The sequence below is a fragment of the Microtus pennsylvanicus genome, chromosome 1 (assembly GCF_037038515.1).
Source record: "Microtus pennsylvanicus isolate mMicPen1 chromosome 1, mMicPen1.hap1, whole genome shotgun sequence".
Taxonomy (NCBI): domain Eukaryota; kingdom Metazoa; phylum Chordata; class Mammalia; order Rodentia; family Cricetidae; genus Microtus; species Microtus pennsylvanicus.
In genome coordinates this window covers 178,703,349-178,722,579 of record NC_134579.1, presented here as the reverse complement: position 1 = coordinate 178,722,579, position 19,231 = coordinate 178,703,349, and the positions used below count along the sequence as shown (strand labels likewise).

Sequence of the window (19,231 nt, the reverse complement as noted above, 5' to 3'; positions counted from 1 at the left end):
GTTATCCATTGCTCACCTGTAGGTGTACAATTGGAGAAATGACTGTCCTTCCCCTAGAATTCATTAGTAGTCAATAGTTCAGCCAGAACAGGTAGTGCCCCGTAAGCCCTTTCCTGACCCCTGATTGACTTTTGATGGGCCTGGTGTTGTAGTGACCTAGTGAAGACCATCACAGTTTCTGTGAGATGTTGATAGCAGTGATGGTGTCATGAACAAAAAATAGCGTTTTATAGCCACTGTCTCTGTTTCTGGCTCTTACACTTTTTAAGCCCTGTGTTCTGTGATACGGCCTGAACTTTAGAGAGGTAGAATAAATGTCCTCTTAGGGTTAACCTCTCAGCCTTCACTTATTCTCTGTGTGGCAAGTAACTATAAAACTCTCTATTCACCGTTCATTGCAAGGAAGACATTCTCAGCTTAAGTCTGAGATACTATTAAAAATAGTATTTTTCTGTGGCTATAAGCATAAATATTTATAAATCAGTTTGACACTCTAGTCAATTTAGTTGAACAACAGTAGTAAATTCCTCCCCGGGATAGTACCAGGCTTGAATATCCTCAAGTGGAGCAGGCCTTGAACCCAATCAGGGTGGTTGACTACCCTTATAACAGCTGTGCCACTGTAGCACCAGTGGGCATATCTTGCTGGCAGGGTAGGATCAGGTTTTGTCGAGTTCCTGTATGGGTAAATGCAGATGCCTCTTAGCCTCCAGCAGTTCACATAGTGCTTTCCCAGAATATGGAAAGCAACCTCCTCGAGCGTGTTTATATTGGTTCTATTGAATTTTATGTCTTGAATTTCAACTAAGTTGTTCTGATTTGGAACCATTACTATGGGATTGTAACATTTTGAAAGGACATACTGACTTCTTTTTCATAGTTTATGTTTTTGCAATGAGACCTATGCATCTGGAGTTAGGGCACTGGTTGTATACATGAGTTTCTGGCTCACCCATGGGGCATAGGCATTTGCTCTGTATTGACTGTTATTCTGACTTGTAAGGTTTTGGATCAGCTAGGAAATACTTAAAGCTTAGTCTTGTTTCCACATGGTGCCCGCTTGTATGGAATTACTAATGTGATTCCCATTCATCCAGGGAAGAGCATAGCTTCAACTTCATTAGCAGGTGAATAGAATGAGCAAGTGTCCTGATTCAGCAAGCTCAAGGTACCACTAGGTAAGTCTGTAAAGCCACTTCATGTGGGGCTAGCACATGCTGCAGTCCAAGTCTTTAGATGGTGACGAATGCCAGAGATATGGAGCTGAGGGACAGCTGATGGTTTCAGAGGGTTTTTGATTGTTCCTGCGGAGCTAGCAGGTTGTTGATGTAGGTCTGCAGATGATGGGATTGGAATGCCCTAGGGAGAGGAAGGGGAAGGCTCAGTTGGCAGTGTGAGCAGAAGAGTTCCTGGGTAGGTAGTGTGACCAAAGGAGGAAGAGTGAGTCCTTACCAATAATGTGTGGGGGTTGTGGAGTTTCCATCTGTGGAGATCGAGATCCTCCATAGGTAGAGGAGGGCTCGGCTGTAGTTCAGATTTGGAGGCATATAATTGGGAACAGCCAGCAGAGCCCTGGGATGGCCTGCATGCTTTTTGATGGATTCTCTTTGAAAATATAGACTTGATCTTTTCTCTTGAAGGTTATCTTACTTAATGCTAATGGACTGAGAGATATTTAATCATAGAAGCATTTTCATGAAATAGAAATAAGATAATAAACTAGAAGTCTAAAATTAAAGTTATCATACATTGTTTAGTGATAAATAAGGGATATAAAGGCTTTGAATATGTTTTAGTGTTGCTTTGTAAGATACTCTGGATGGTTAGGCTATAGTATAAGAAAGGCATTTACTATAGAAATTGTAATCCTGTTTTATAGAAGAGAAAACCTATATGTATACATTTTAGAAGTCTATTCTGAGGACTTATTGATATGTTACTATTATTATTATTATCATTTTTTGTTTGGTGTTTTATTCTTTTGGGCTCTTTAGGCTTTTTGGAGGACCCACCACCCAGCTCCCAAATAAATCACACATGGAGACTTATTCTTAGGTATGAATGCCCAGCCTTTACTTGGCTTGTTTCTTACCAGCCTTTCTTAACTTAAATGATCCATCTATCTGGCCTCAGAGCTTTGATCTTTCTCTATTCCTGTATACCTTTTCTTCCCTTCTTACTCTGTGTCTGGTTGTATATCTGGGTCCTCCTCCTGCCTCTCTCATTCCCAGATCTTTTTTCCTCCTAGATTTCTCTTCATATTTATACTCTCTGCCTGCCTGTCCCGCCTATTTCTCTTTCTCTCTCTCTCTCTCTCTCTCTCTCTCTCTCTCTCTCTCTCTCTCTCTCTCTCTCTCTGTGTGTGTGTGTGTGTGTATGTATGTCTGTGCATGCATGAGAGAGACACACACTAGGAAGCATGTGTGTGAGCACACATGCACATGGACACACATACAGAAGACAGCTTTTAAAAGGCAGTTCTTGTCTTCCACCTTGTTGAAGCAGGGTCTCTTGTTTCTTCTGTTTACTGCATACTCCAGGCTTAGCACCTCTGAGTTTCAGGGAGATTTTTCAGTGTCTGCCTCTTTCACTGCAATAGTAGTGGAATTATGATGTAATTATCTGGCCTTTAAACATGGATTCTAGGGGTCAAACTAGGTATCATCAGGTTTGTATGACTAATGTTTTACCTGTTATGCTATCTTCCATTGTTTTATACCAAATATTTGAAAGTAGGTATTTGAAAGATGGTATCAAAGCATTTTATTTGGTACCATCTATCATTAATTTTTTTCATTTCATTTAATTTTATTTTTAATTATGTATACCTGTGTATATTTTTATGTTTGTATGTGCACAGGGGTGCAAAGTGCACATGAAGGCCAGAGAAGGGCAGAAAATTTTCTGGTATTTTGTTTTACGGGCTGTTGTGAGCTAATCCACCTGCTTCCTGGGAACTGAACTTAGGTCCTCTGCAAGAGGAGTGTGTACTCATAACTACTGAGCCATCTCTGCAGCCACTAATGCGTTGTTTAATCATTATTTCCTAAAATTGCATTTCTTTGAGCCTGCAAGCATTTTAGTAACATGCTTTTTAGCTTTCATTAGTGCAGTGATGCTTTTTGAAAAGAAGCAAATGCTAGCAAGTTTGATTGTGTTCAGTTTACCACGTGGATGTCAGTGAATATGGACTGCTGCTCTGTGTGTAGGATGCAGAGCTGTCTTCCTGGAATCTGTGTGAACATGTACCCTTTCTGCTTGTTCACCAGCACAGTCAGTGTGGCTTTCGGCAGCCCCTTCCTTCAGCATTGTTCAATTTTGAACAGATTATTTTATTACCAGCTTGACAGACAGATTCTTTGTAATCTCTGTTCTGCTAATTCCCCTTTAGATGTCCTATCAAGTAATGCTAAGTTATTGTTAATAATAATATTTCAAGTAGCCACTACTCCATAGTATAATTTTTTTATCTTATTAATTTTTTGATTGTTTCCTCTATGCCATTTATCTTGGGGTAGTGCCTTTAATTATAGTTTTAATGCATTACTTACAAAATAGGACATTTTTTATTTGCTTCATTTTCTCAAACATTTTGTCAGTATTTTCTTTGTAGGTTGATAAAATGAGAGTCTTTAGTTTTGTGACATGTTAGTAGCTGTTAGTAGCACAATGTGCCTGCCTTCTTAGCTCAAAATTACATTCTTGACATGACTCTCCAAAGGAAAAAAAATCAATCTGTGTTGGTCAGGGAAGCCCCACAGGCTACCAAAACAATAAAGGCTATTGCCATTCTTCTCAGTTAGCATCCAAAACTAGTTGGTATGACTCCATTGCCAAAGATTCCAATTACCTTCATTGCAAGACAGAGAAATCAAACTGGAAGTAAGCTTAAAGCTTCCTCTCTTATAGCTAGATTTCTTAATTATGGAAGGTTCCATGAAAGCTTTTAGTAGGTAGAGGGGATGTATCAATGTTTTAACTAAAAAGAACTTCTATAAACTATAACTCCAATCTGCCTGGCAACATGTGCCCGGTGGTACAAAGATGTCACAATTCTTCTTGAAGTAATCAGCTGCTCTATGATAGGATTCAAGACCTGTGCCACAGGAAAGTATTCCCATCTAGTACTGTAACTTGATCAAAACTTCATGGTTATTAGGAGATCTTGGGCTCTAACAAGGGACTTTACAACCACTTGTTAGCTAAGTTGACATGGTATAAAATGGCTTTCTAAATATATATATGTTAATACCATAAAATGTTCCTTTTAATCTAACCAGAGAAACCTCTGTTTTCAATAAATGGTGGTTAGTGAAGAAACTCTCTGCTTATCATGCAGAGAATAAGTGATGGCTGAGTGGTTAACCCTAAGCAGGACATTTATACTTCTTCCCTCTAAGGCTCAGGAAAGTTCATAGCAGGGGGTAGAAAGAATGAAGGGCCAGGAGACAGAGAGAAGGGCATGCAATATTCTGTCCATGATACAGGCATTGGATCATTGGTGTCAGGATCTCACAGCCGCTGGAGCTGTTTTTACTGGGCCTTCGCAAGAATGGACTGATCATCAGTCAACCATGGATCAGGGGGTAGTTTATGGAACCTTAATTCTCCCAGCTCAACTATCGGCTATGAGTTGATTCTAAGGAAGGGGCAAGCATAATCTTCACTTGCTTACCCATTGATTAGTCCATGGGTTCCAAACTCATGGTCACACAGACGACCCTGGTTAAATTCAGTTGTTCACAAACCAAAACAGGGATATGAATATAGGAAAGGGACTTGAAGGGAAATAGGACTGACGGCTATGAGCGGAGATAGGAAAGGCTATATATAAGATATAAAGTGAGAGAGACACATGCACAGTATACATAACTGTCAAAAATATTGAATAAAAATCATAATCTAAAAAATTGGCAACCTGTTCAGCCAATGTCACCTTTGTTCTCATTGCTCCGTTCTAGTTTTTACTTTTTCCCATAATGTCCATCATCTGCTAATGCGTTATTTGCTTCATACTGATCCCTTATCTAGCTTCTTTGTTATTAGTTCTGGAAAATGTTTTTATTTTATTCACTGATACAACCCCCTTTGTACATAAACTATAGCTTCTTTACTCCATAAACATGTTGTATGTGAATTAATTATTTAAATTTAATATTTAAATATTTAAATTGGAATATGCATTACTCTAGAAAGAAATTACTAAAAATAAAAGGGTTTGATTCCCAGCCTTCTTAAGAATGTTATAGCCAGATTTGGTGATACAGGCCATTAATCCCAGCACTTGGAAGACAGGGGCAGATGGATCTCTGTGAGTTCGAGGCCAGCCTGGTCCACAAAGCAAGTTCCAGAACAGCCAGAGCTACACAGAGGATCCCTATTTCAATCCCCATGAAAAAAGGAATTGATATAAGCAAATTAGATCAAAAAAGTTTTTATAAATAAAGCTAACATAAGCAAAACAAGCAATAACTGTTAATGAAAACAGTAACAAGGTCTCACAATTTTATAAACTAGCTATACTATTTTTATAACTAGTTTTAAAAATATTTTATAACTAATTTTATAACTAGCTATACTAGTTATTAGTTTAGAGTAATTTAAACATTTTTTAGACTAGAAGAATTTTTTTAACCTTCAGGTATTATAAAAAAGTTAAATCATACTACAATAATTCTTAGGGAATTTCTTAGGAAATCAAGCTAAATGTTATGTTTGCTGCCTCTTGGTAAAAGTTATAAAAGGATAACACATCAATTGAAATAAGAAATATTAACTTATATGTATTTACAAACAGAACTCCACTGATGTTAAACCAACCTAAAGCAGTACTCAGATGACTGGTACAGTCCAGCAGGAGGGTGATGGATACTGGCTGTCTAGTATAACTCTACTCAGATGATTGGTACAGTCCAGCAGGAAAGTGCTGGACATGCACTGTCTAGTATAACTCTACTCAGATGAAGTAGTACAGTCCAGCAGGAGGGTGGTGGGCAGCTGCTGTATAGTATAACTGGACATGGACTTCATTTGTTCCTGTTAAATACTTAGTGTTGAAAAAAATTTGCAGTGTTAAATGGGATTTAAACACATCTACAATATCAGGCATATTGTGAAAATGTACCCATAACCTGTTTGTGGGTCAACTGGAAAAATGAGCCATACAAAACACATTTTCTTATATCTGAATCTCAATATTCTAAACATTTGAAGATTCCATTTCCTGTTCTCCTGAAAGAAGAAACGTTTGTTTTATGGTATCATAATTTCAAAATTTTGAGAAATCCTTAAATTTTCTCTGTATTCCTTTCCATTTTGTGCAAATTAACAAACAATATTGCTGTGAAGCTTGGCCGATCCTCTGCCTGTAGAGACTCAGATACGGAGTATGAACTACATTGGATCAGTCTGTGTTGGATTGGAAAGTTTCAAATCTTTTTAATACAGTCTTTATCTTTACTTTCTGCTGCAACACAGAACTCAGTTTCTCATAGTTTGAGGAACAAAATGATTCACCAGAATTACTTAATATGAAAGTCGAAAACTAAGACTATTCTGCCCCATTTTTAAGTGTATATCTTTTAACCATGGGCATATATATATTCTAAAGTTATCTTATCATATACTAGTATCTTATAAGCCACTGGTTTACTGATTTTATTTGTTTAAATCTGCCTGGTTTTTATACTTATATGACCTTGAATGCCATTAGTCTTTGCATTCTCTGAACTTGAAAGTGTTGCTATTATTTTGGGGTGTCACAGTTGAGCAAAATATACAGATTATGAAAGTATAAATTGTAGTTTGATGGCTCACAGGACCTTTTTTGTTTTCATATGAACCATCTGTTGTTATTGTTCTGGCTTTATGAATATCATCTACTATAGATTAGAGTGATGATATGCAAATAACAGACAAGCAAGATGTTAATTATAAGTGAATTCACTGTGATAACAAGTGCAGTCGTTAGAATCTTGTTATTGCGTCAGTATTATATATGGCAAGTTTGGTATCTGGAGCTGGTTGGTTATAAAAAATGTGACTTAAGGCTCTCCTGCCAGTGTATGATTTATGAGAATAGAAGAACTCTTGTCTTGTCTTTGGGACCCTATTACAGGATAATGGCTTGTTTCCTTTGACAGTGTAATTAATGTCTACTGTCTTTATCTCTTCATAGACTTGTTCTAAAGGTATTTCTGCCACAGCATAGAACAATGCTGTTTGAAAATTAGGTCCAGAATATTCTATCCTTAAACTGCCTCTGTGCATATTGTAGAACATTAGTAAGTTCATATTGAACATATAAACATGTAATTTAACCTTTGCTTTTTATGTTTGTTAGATTTATTCATTATATAGTGAGTCACATTTTGTGTTTGACAAGCAGTAAATCAATGACTATTAATTCATACTCTGCATTCTATTGAATTACCTAATGGAAAGTATTCTCCTGATCTTTATATAAAAGCCACCTATAATGTCCACTTAATGTGCTATGTCTTCATCAATATTTAAGCATTTTCGTGTGCAATATCTCTTAGAGAACCTGCCAGAAAGAAGACAGAATTTACACTGCAACTATAAATTTCTGTAATTTGGAAAAATAATAAATCATTTCTGATGAGTGGCAAAAAGGGAAAAATCACTGTTAAAGCTGCCTTGTGAGTTCAGAAACGTCATTACCTAAACCTAACTAAATGCCTGTACCAGAGCGACAAGCCCAAAATTGTGTCCACATATTTAGCCCTTATGTAATTTTATGAGTATTATTAGTTTTATCTAAAAGCAAGAAGTTTTATTTTTAAAAATTTAGATAAGATTTTTGGGGAAAAAGTTAAAATATAAGGTAAAGTTAAGACATAAAGTTACTTTTGGCTAGCTCTTAATTATGTAGTCTCAGGGCTAGGTGTCAACTTTGCATGATCTAATTGCTATTAAAATAGTTTTCTTGACACAATTACATCTTTGAGTTTTTTGTCTTTTCTTATAAGTGGTGATTCTGTGTTGATATTGAATTTATAGTTGTAACAAGTAAAATATTATCAATCATTAATAATCATAAATTTCACCTAAGAACTATTTTTTAAATCAAAACCAAGAATTAAACTTTGCTCCTCATGTCTATTAGGTCAGAGCACTGCATTACGGGATATTCCCAACCTTCAGAGATATATTTTTATCATGTCCACTGTATGTATGCAAATTATCATACATGATTTAGTATGTGTGTATATATGTATGTATATTTGTGTATGTATAATTCCATTAAAGTGGGTGATGGAAAACTTTTGAGTAAACATTATACATTTCCCCCATTAGAAGTGAGTTTAGCATGGCATTCTCAGTTTGTGTTCTAATTAACTCAAGTCCAGATATGAGATAAAATCAACAAATGAAATGGAACCAGGCAAACATCCCTAAGAGCTGACTAGAGCTTTTTAACATGTGCTCTTTGGCAGAGACCGGCACTATTAAATATGTATGCTTAATATTACCTTGATTGATATGTAAAATTCATTACTCACATGTTTGTTATTCATTTTTTTCAACCCTTCTCATCCACAGGTTTTGCAGTTTCCTGAATTACAAACTACCCTACTCTTCTGTTTTGGAAAAATATATAACCTTACCTTTATTGAGGTTTATTGCTCTACAGTGTTTAACTTTCTGACATTTGCATATTTATAATTGTTGTAATGTAAGACACAACCATATCAATTTTGTTCTCAAATTTTAATTTATTTTATTGAAGCAGGGTCTCAGGAATCCTTGATTGACTTCAAACTGTTTATCTTTGGATGTCCTTGAACTTCTGATACTTGTGGTTCACAGGTTTGCACCTAGCATACCTGGCTTATGTTGTGCTGGATATCAAACTCAGGGCTTTGTGCATTTGAGGCATGCATGCTATCAACTGATCTATAGCTAACATATAAATTTGAAAGGAGCAAACCATGGCTTAAGCAGAAAGACTCAGCTAAGTACATGCTTGATTGTTATAAATCATCCATGTATTTACTCTTTTCCACTTCTCTTTGATGCAGAGGTACCTTCCCGTTGACACCATCGAAACTGGCATCCATCCCGTATATTTTTGCAGCACTCACTACATCGAAATGCTACTGAAGGCTGAGGTGCCGCTTGTGTCTTCAGCTTTCCACATGTCTGGTTTTGCTCCATCACAGGTAATCTGCTGCGGAGTTCTAGTTCTTCAACGCCCAGATAGCCAACTTTATAAAGAAAATTCTTTCCCCTAAAATATGATATAATGTATATGTATAATATACTTATATATTAAATGTAATATATAAGTAATATAATTAGATTATATTTATTTACATACATTAATTTTCTTTTCTACTATTTTTAATTAATATGCTATTTTTTGTTTTATTAAATTATCCAGTTAGTCAAAAATAAGTCTAAATTGCAGTTGTTTTATATTTAATATTATTTATATTATATTTTAAAAATATTTTATGAATTATTTTATAGTCAAACTGGTAAAAAAAATTAGCCATTTTCTCAGTAGATAATAACTACATATTGCCAAAAAGTAACCATTATCACTTTTGGAAAAACTTTTTTGTTCATTTCATTTTCTTTTAATCAAATTTGAAGTTAAACAAGTAAAACTATGCCAGCGTTCTTTACAGTAAGCAATAGCTTAATCGATGGCTTATTGGATCAGTTTTATACACGTGGGTAGCTTTCTTCATTGTAAACTGCGCTTTCATCCGTTTGCATTTATCTTACTCGAGAGAGCTCCCTCTTAATTAGACAGAAGCACTTCTTGACATGATATGTGCTTCTCTGCCTACCCGGATGAAAGATCGCACCATTATCACATGTACCTACGTGAGGCATTCTGCTTGCTGCTTATGAAGTTATTAGCAAATTTAAGCATAGCATGAACTTCCATTCAGGTGGAATGGAAGTTTAGCCTTTAGTGTGTGAAACATCTGCTTTAACACTGAATCCAAGAATTTTAACTCTATTGGAAGAAGATGTTTAAAAAGCACAGTATATTTATTATAATTTATAACGATTGATTCTTTCATATCTTCTAAAAGTCTGTGCTGACAGCACTGTTCCTGAGAGTTTCTATTTGCTGTCCTAATGTTGACTGGTAGAGTGTATACCACTTAATGCTTCTGATCGTGTTTAGTCCCTAATATATTCTTTAATTTAGAAGTGAATAACCAAAGATCATGGGAGCATTAATATTTCAGGACCTGCATTATTAATTTAATCTTTAAAAGAAAACTTCATTTGTCAGTTCTATCGCGTAAGTCTGATACACCTTCATCAGTATAAACTGCATACCACCCTAGCACCCTTTGAGAGTGTGAGTCATCAGGATTGCCATGAGTTTGAGACCAGCCTGTGGGATACATAATAAGTTCTAGGCCAGTCTGGGTTAAGTGTGAGGCCCTGTATCAGAAATAAACAAGTAATCAAAACAGAACTATAAAAGAAGCCTGTATATGACCAGTGCACTTATTTAATAAGGTATTGTTTTTGAACAGTGACATTATTCTTTTTAATAATGTAGAAAGCCTCTCAGCAGCTCTTGGGTGTGAGCTAATCACTTGTCTTAAGTGTGCCTATCACTGCTTGCTGATTATTTACTGCTTTATTGCTAATTATAAAATATAAAAACAGGTATAAGTAACTAAATAGGTATACATGATTAAGTCATTATTAGGGTATAGATTTTGTGTTTCAAAGCTTACTCATTTTGATCTAATTAGGAGCAGCGCTTTTTGAAGCTGTGTATTTTTTAGCACAAGAGGGTTGGCTTGTTAGTGAAGGACTTGTGGGAAGGTTGCTAAATGAAATATACAGATCTCTAGAGTGAAAATAATAGGCTCAACTTGAGCACACCGAACTAACTGTGGTTAGGAAAGCGCATTTGCTGATTGGAGTTTCTTCTAAGAGTAACTGCAGCGGGAAAGGAAACAGAAATGGAATTTACATTCTTGTTTTAAGTAAGCAGTATAAAATCACATTCCAATTAACTTTCCAACAGCTTTATCCTTTGCTAGAAAATTTATCTTACTGTATTTTCTGCCCATTCTTGGCTTATAAGACACCATGTGTCTTTAATGGTGCATCTCTATTCGTTGGGGGCACCATCCTGCATGGCACTGATTATTACACAGCACTGTGACAGGGAGCAGGCTAACTTGACTGACCCTCCTGTGTAGAGTGCACGCCACTCCATTTGGCAGTTATCATCATCATCATCTGTTCCTTTACTTTTGTTATGAAACCAAGACTCCAGAAAGCTCTTTCATGTGTTATGACACAGTACTTTCTGAAGCTGTAAAATTATACACCGAAATCAGATCTTCCAGAGGTGTAACAAAAATATAGTATTTGTAATCACTGTTTGTGCTTGAGGATGTGTTTGGAGCTTTCATCTCATGGCAGTTAGAGAAATTCAGGAGTGATGGAGTGAATGCCTTCACTGTATTGAATCACTCAGAAACACTTCAGACAGGGTCTAAAGCAATCCTCCTGCCTCAACCTGTCAAATGCTAAGATTTTATCTTCATGTTACCAAGCCTGGCTTTAAAACCACTTTGATTCTTCAGCTATTTTTTTCTCTTTTCTGTGTGTGTGTGTGTGTGTGTGTGTGTGTGTGTGTGTGTGTGTGTGTAGTGAAAACAAATACTGCAAGGCCAGAAGAGTTGCTAAAATAGTGTCTTCGAATAAAATAGTCGACCATTTAGAAATCATTCTTAGTTTTAGTTCCATAGATATATGCAATCAATTATTTTGACTTGAATGTTTTTGATTCCTTTATTTTTCATGTAATTTAGATAACAGTAGAAATAATTTACTTCATATAAAATAATATTGTACTGCATGTTAATGCCATTTGGCATAAGCTTAAGTGTGGTTAAATATCAATTGTTTTAGGAAAACTGTAGTACAGTTTGCACATTGAATGAGTGATGTTTTTTCTATATGATCCTGAATGATATTTAAACATACAGATACCTAATAATGTAATTAAAAACTTAAAATTTCGTTTGCCATCTGGTTAGCATTACTTAAAAAGGCACTGTGGCAGAGGATGAGATTTTTGAAAATGTGATCTTAATGACTGGAATTCAAAGGTCAGAAGTTGACATAATTAATAATATATAGGAAGCAAAAATTCAGTGATTCAGTCTGGTATGGATGACTTGTGTTTCCTCAGTAACCACATGATGATGTTAGAACCTTCTTTACATCACAGTATGCCTGTGTTACACATACAGTGTCTGAGAAATAGCCACCCTAAAATATGTTATCAGAGTGTACCCTAGTAAGAAGAGATTTAGATGAGACATCTACAGAGGGTGGTCACATGTGTGACTGGGAGAAGAGCATCATCTGTTTAAAAAACAGGAAGAGAAAGAAGGCTGCAAAGAAACCAGTCCCAGTACCACTGTGACCTAGACTTTCCTTGAATAAGATTACTTGTTTTCACTGCTTAGTTTCTGCTTCTTTGTTATGGAAGGCCTAGCAGACAAATTAATAAATGTTAGCCATAGGAAAGCAGATCAGCATGCTAAATAATAAGAAGAAAAGCACCCTTTAGATTTAATACTGAAGTTTTTAATGGACAAAGTGATAGAACAAAAAGAACACATCTATCTGTATTCTTAATACTTATGTCAAGTTGAGATAGTCACCATTTCTGCTTCTTTCTCCTCTCTTAACCATAGTCATTGGAGGAGCCCAGGGCCTTGAACCTGAATCTCTCAGATCCTGCCTATGCCCAACCATGCTGTTCTCTCTGTGTGTCTTCCCTTGGGACATGTCTATCTTTTTGTGCATATTCCTCTTCCAAAAGAATACATGGCACACTGGGTCAGAACTCACTCTGACATTCATTTGAAGTTGACTACCTTCATGATGACCTTACCCCCAAGTAAGGTCAGGTTCTGAGGTGGTGCCTTTGCTGACTTTTTTTTTTTTGAGGGGAGATTGGGGTAGTTAATACATAACAATAATATACCGATTAAAGAGTTGAAAAGAAAGCCTTTTTGTAAAAGTCTCATTTTTGAATTATTCTCTGTGTTAGCTCCCAGTTCATATGCTCTTTGGTTCTATTTGTTTTAAATTGTTCTCTGATTCAGCAAGAGTCCATTTGCATATAAGATTCCACAGCCCGTCATCTGCATAGTTATACACCTGTGATTACAGGTGGCATGGGGAAACAACGAACATCTCTGAACTCAGGTAGCCTCTTAGCACTTGGTAGCAGGGAGTGACTGGCGTTTGGGAGAGAGGAGGACAGTATGTCAGAAGAAGCCATGTGGCAGTGTGAGCATGAGCAGTTCAGACATCATTAGGCTCTCCCAAATCAGGAGTCCACAAATCTTTTTACCCATGCAGCAAACAAGCAGGTTTTTAAGGCCACTAGTAGAATGCTTCTCTATTTTGATTAAACACAAGGCTTTTTATTGGTGTCTTGTGTTACTGGTTACTACTTTTTAATTGGTAAGTGATGCTTTTTATTCCTCTTAAATAAACTCCCCCCTTTTTTTTCTTTAAGATTTGCCTGCAGTGGATTACTCAGTGTTTTTGGAATTACTTAGATTGGATTGAAATATGCCATTATATTGCTACTTGTGTTGTTCTTGGTCCTGATTATCAAGTGTATGTCTGCATAGCTGTTCTCAAGCATCTGCAGCGAGACATTCTTCAACATACCCAGACTCAAGATCTACAAGTCTTTCTCAAAGTAAGTATGCTCATGTCTAAGGGGAATAGTTGTTAAAAGTTAATCACTAATTTGGAGCACTTCATCATTTTCTTAGGCATTCTTCAATTGCTGGGATAAGACACCTTAACCAAGACAATTTATAAAAGAAAGCAATTTTAATTTGGAGTTCACAGTCCCAAAGGGTTAGAAGCCATGACTATCATGGCAGGGAACATGGCAGCAGGCAGACAGGCATGGTACTGGGCCACTAGCTGAGAGCTTTCATGTTTATCCATAAGCAAGAAACAGAGAAAGCTAACTGGAAATGAACAGTGACAAATGTCCATCAACAAGGCCACACCCCCAATCCTTCCCAAACAGTTCTACCAGCTGGGGACTAATCATTGAATATAAGAGCCAATGCAGGTCATTTTTACCCACACTAACACAATTATCAGATGCTTATCTAGCCCCTTATCACCAAATCTGCTCTGAGTGGTAGATATTGTTTTCACTTTTGAAGTGAGGAAAGTGAGCAGGGAATTAAGTTGCTTAAAGCCTAAATTCTGTCTCGCTAGAGGAGAGAAGGATCCAAAGCTTTAAGTTAGCCAGATTATTGCTGCATCGTATTTGATCAATAAATGCTCAGTTTATTTTGATAATTGTAGCATGAGGGGCCTGCCATTCTGTAACTTGAGGGCTGGCTTGTTGGGGTTTCTGTCTCGCCCAGTACCCCACAGCTGGCAAGTCCCAAAGAAAATCACACAGAGAGCTCCATAAGTTATAAAACTGATTGGCCTATTAGCTCAGGCTACTTATTAGCTCTTGTAGCTTATATTAACCCATTGTTCTTATCTATGTTAGCCACATGGCTTGGTACCTTTCTCAGCCGGGTAGATTACAGTTTGCTTCTCGGTGGTCTGGGCAGGAATGGGCTTCCTGCTTCCTAGCATTCTCCTGTTCTCATTGCCCCACCTCTACTTCCTGTCTGGTTGACCCACCTATACTTCCTGCTTGGCCAATCAGCATTTATTTAAAATGTGATTGACAGAATACAGACAATTCTCCCACACCAGATAGTTATAAATTTATTGTTCCAGGATGTTTTTTCTAAATTTTCCATTTTTATAAAATGTTTACATAAAATTTTTATAATAAAAATCAATAATAGAGCAATAAAAATAAATAAATAAAAGGCAAAAATGTTTGCATTATTCTTTCACTGTACTCGCAATAGTAGAATATTTGATAGTAACCTTAAATAAAATAACTTTGCTTACTTTCTACATTACAGTTTAATGTATTTGAAGTTTAGGCGATTAGCAGGCATGATATGTAAATACATTGCTATATGTAGTTCTTGTTGTACTTGTAAGAAATCCAGCTGTTGGTTTAATGCTGAAATCATAATTGAGTTTGACATTTTTTGGCGATTCATCTCCCCATTCATCTCACAGTCACAAAACATATTCATTCATCAAAATGTGAATGTTTTGTAAATTAGTTTTTTTAATATTGGGTATTTGCCAGAATTAGTTTCCATTGAGTGATGTTTTTAAGATAATGCCATTAATCACTTAACACTGCCAGTCAATCATTTCTCATTGAAACATTTTGAATTCAAAACATCTTAAACTATAAACATCACTGGAATTATAGTCTTAGAATCATTATTACTAAAGAAAATGTTTGACAGAAGAATATATACAGAAGGAACAATAAGACAGAGCTCCAAATAATGATTTATGTGAGGTGATCTCGAGAATAGGCCGTTTTAATAGGGATTATTCTGAAGACAACGTGGCCTCACATGCAGTCAGGGACATTTCATCTGCTATGGTGATTGGGTACTGGAATTTTAGGGTTTAATGTTTGACTATCTGGAATTTCCCCAGCATGTAATTCTTTAAACTCCTTTGAGTTTAGTTTATTATATAAGTTTTATTACTATCTGAGATGTTTCTATTCTTCCTTTTCCAACATGCCCCTTAGCTTTCAATTATGACTCTTAGCTTTAAATAAATGGTCTGTCTAGGTTAGTGAAGGACTTTCAACACTTTCTCAATAAATATTTGTTGAAAAAATAAGTATGAAAATCTCTTAGGTGAACAAACTAGTTTTATTTATACTGAGCCGCAAACATCATTGAATTTTTGCAATGCTTCCCGCTGTCATCTCCGATGGAAGAATGTCTCTATGTGTCTTTGTTTGATGCTGGTGACTGCATCTTTCCCTGGGCAGTTGCAGTAGGGTGTAAAAATGATGGCCATTTTAAAGGTGAACCTAACCTTATTGTGTGCTGGGCACAGTGCTCTCAGTTTAACCTAAAGGGTTTTAAATGGTGCAAAGGTTATCATCTAATTCCTATTTAAAATTACTAGAATTTGAATTGAGTCTGTTAAATCCCAACTAAGACCTTGTTGGTAAGGAATTAACTTCAGCATGTGTCCTTGCGCTAACCTCACTTTAAAATTCTGTTATTTGCATCTTCTGAGAGACTCGGAAAAGGTGCTTTTCTTGCTGGTACTGTGACTTCATTTTTGTTGTTGAACTTTCAGTGTATAGTTCTCAGAAGCCTTTTCTCTTTTGATGGGCATTTTATTCTTGCAGAATAGATTTTGCTGTAGTTTTCTTAAATGTATGCATATGCATATATATTATTTGACCTCCATTAACATCTATAGAAGCATCTTACTTGCAAAAATATATGACTATATGTGCAAAAATTCTCACAGTTAACTATATATAGTCATATATAGTAACATGTGACTCAGACTTGCTGAAAGGGAGAAAAAACTTAATAGTATTTCTCCATAAAACAAGAAGGTACAGCTATCTTAATATCCTTTATAATGACAGTTCCATCGTTTATTCCTTGGTTTGAATATCTGCTGGTACTACTTCTGAAGGAAAGTAAGTTGAACTAAAACAACTTCAAATTTTTATTTTGTAAATAAACCATATTTTATCTATAAAAGATAATGAAAGGGCAAAGTAATGGCTCAGTGTGCAACCTGAAAAGCTGAATTCAATCCCAGGAAGCACAGATGGCGGAAGGAGAGAACTGACTCCTGGCAATTGTCGTCTGACCTCTGCATAGGTGTACACACACAGAATTGTAACTTAAGGAATGAAAGGATGATGATTCAATGTGTAAAAATAAATAGAATGAGCATTTGACTGTTATAAATGTTTCAGTTATCAAGGCACAAGTGAATTAGTGTTCAGAATACTGAGAACCTGTGATGTGTCTAATAACCCTCCAGTTATTGCCAGCTATTCCAAGAACCTCTAGAAAGCTAGATGACTCTTCTCTTAAATGTTGAAAATATGTGCTTCTTTTCTCAACTTAAGTTTCATATATTGGTTGAAAGTAAGACCATGTCATGACAAAGCCTTGCTTTCCAAATGAAACTCTGTGTGAAATATGTTCTATAGAGAAAATATCAGCCCATCCATATTCATTTTAGCTTAGGCTCAAGATTTTAAATCAGACTGTTGAGAGTCTAGACTTCTTGCCTGAATTGCTAACAGCCCACTGGAGAGTTCTTGGTGATTCTGAATCACTAAACTGAAAAGACAAGCAGAGGTGGCTCAGATCAGACAGTGGAGAGTAACACTAGCTGTCAGCCCTTCTTCACTGTTGGAGCACTGGGGTTGGATGGGGAGAGTTGTATGGGGTTGGATGGATACTTGATATTCCTATTCTCATTATACCACTAAACTGTCTGAGTCAGTAAATATGGATATACAACTAATGGAAGCCAAGTACTCGCTACATTTTTGTTCTTGCTTTGATTTTAGCTTTTTATTTTATTTATTTATTTATTTTTAAGACAGGGAGTTACTACTTGGTCCTGGCTGACCAGGCTAGCCTTGAGCACTAGGATTAAAGGCTTACACTTCTGTGCCTGGCTTGTTGTTTTGTTTTTTTCAATATCCTTGTAGATAACAACTCAGTGTGGGCTAGATAGTCTTTAATAGTCTTTAAGCATGATGAATATAAACTCAGAGGCAGGTGTGGTGGTGCTTGCCCTTAATCCTAGCACTTGGGAGGCAGAGCGAGGTGGATCTCTGTGAGTTCAAGGCCTACCTGCTCTATGGAGTGCATTCCAGGACAGACAAAGGTACACAGAGAAACCCTGTCTTGAAAAACCAAACAAAACCAAAACAAAACAGAAAAACAAAACTCAGAAATTGGGGTTCAACCTGAAGACCAGAAAAGCAAAACAGCCAGCCACTGCCTCTTAACTCTATCTCAATCCGAAATGGTGATCCTGGTTCCAGGAATCTCAGAATGAGACTGAGACTGAGAGTTGTCTCCTCCCATTTTATAGTCTTTTCTAGTGCTGGGATTAAGGGTGTGCCCCACTACCGCCTGGTTTCTATGCAAACTAGTATGGCTACTGGGATTAAAAGTGTGTGTTATTGTTGCCTAGTCTGCAAGACTGGCCAGTGGGGCTGTTTTACTTTTCTGATCTTCAGGCAAGACTTATTTATTAAAATACAAATGAAATGCCACTATGACAGTCAAATGCGTCAGCCTCACACTTTAGTGAGACACCTTTTGAAGCTATGATGAAGCACTCAGGCACAGTTCTGAGACCTAGTGGTCTATATTTACTTTTTTATCCCTTTATTTTATTCATTCATTATCAGTTTACTCTTTGAGGATGCTAGAGATTTCAAACATTTTTATCTGAAATAGCCACTGGAAGTCTGTGAGTGCCACAAGTCCAGAAAGAAAAACACCCAACAAAATTAAGTTCTCAAATTTCATAGCTAACTAGAAAATCTAAAACCATTTTCTCCTGTCAGAACATTTTGATTAGTGGACTTCTATATAATGAGTGTTAAAAAGCATCTCTGTACACATAGATTTGTTGGAATCTTTGTTTCTGGGTCCTGTGGAGAAGTCTCAGTGTACCATGGACTGGCCTTGCACGTTCTTCCCCTCTCACGAGCTCATAGACTAGAAAGATTGTTAGCATCCATTTGTCCATGCACCCTGGGGACAAACTTCACTGAAATGCCAAGGCAAGGGGAAGACTACCTTCCATTGGAAACCAGGCTGTGAAAGCTCAGAATACTTAATTAAAAATTCTGCACTGAATCCTGCATATAATAGAAAATAATTGATAATTATGAGAAAAATCACATTGATTTTAACTCAATAGTAACTTGTTGAGAGGGATGTTTTGTTGGTGGCTGCAGCTGCTGTTATCAGAAGGTAATGACAGGGCAGAAAATGGAGATTAGACAGAAAAAGTGATGAAATACTACTATTAAAGCAGCTCAGCCCAGGGAATAAATAAAGTCTGCCTCGTTCACCTTCAGGTGTGCTTTCAGATGGCGTCTACAGTGCCGTTTGTCACTTGAAGACACGAGTGACATGTTAGCTTGGGTTTATTGTTTAATCTCTTCATACCATAGTTTCCTTATCTGTGCAGTTGGGGATGAGGCAACAACTATTGTATGGAAGTATTGAGCAGTTACGTGAGATACCTCAAAAATACTTCTAGAACA

At 36.5% G+C, this 19,231-nt stretch overlaps 1 protein-coding gene across 1 annotated transcript in view; it reads left to right on the top strand.

The window, feature by feature from the left end:
- The window catches only part of Tbc1d32 (TBC1 domain family member 32), a 200,535-nt gene that overhangs the window by 167,416 nt on the left and 13,888 nt on the right, over positions 1 to 19,231 (top strand). Inside the window, exons 31-32 of the mRNA XM_075945999.1 lie at positions 9,045 to 9,185; positions 13,556 to 13,744. Coding sequence (XP_075802114.1) covers positions 9,045 to 9,185; positions 13,556 to 13,744 — 330 coding nt within the window. The remainder of the gene's footprint in view (positions 1 to 9,044; positions 9,186 to 13,555; positions 13,745 to 19,231) is intronic.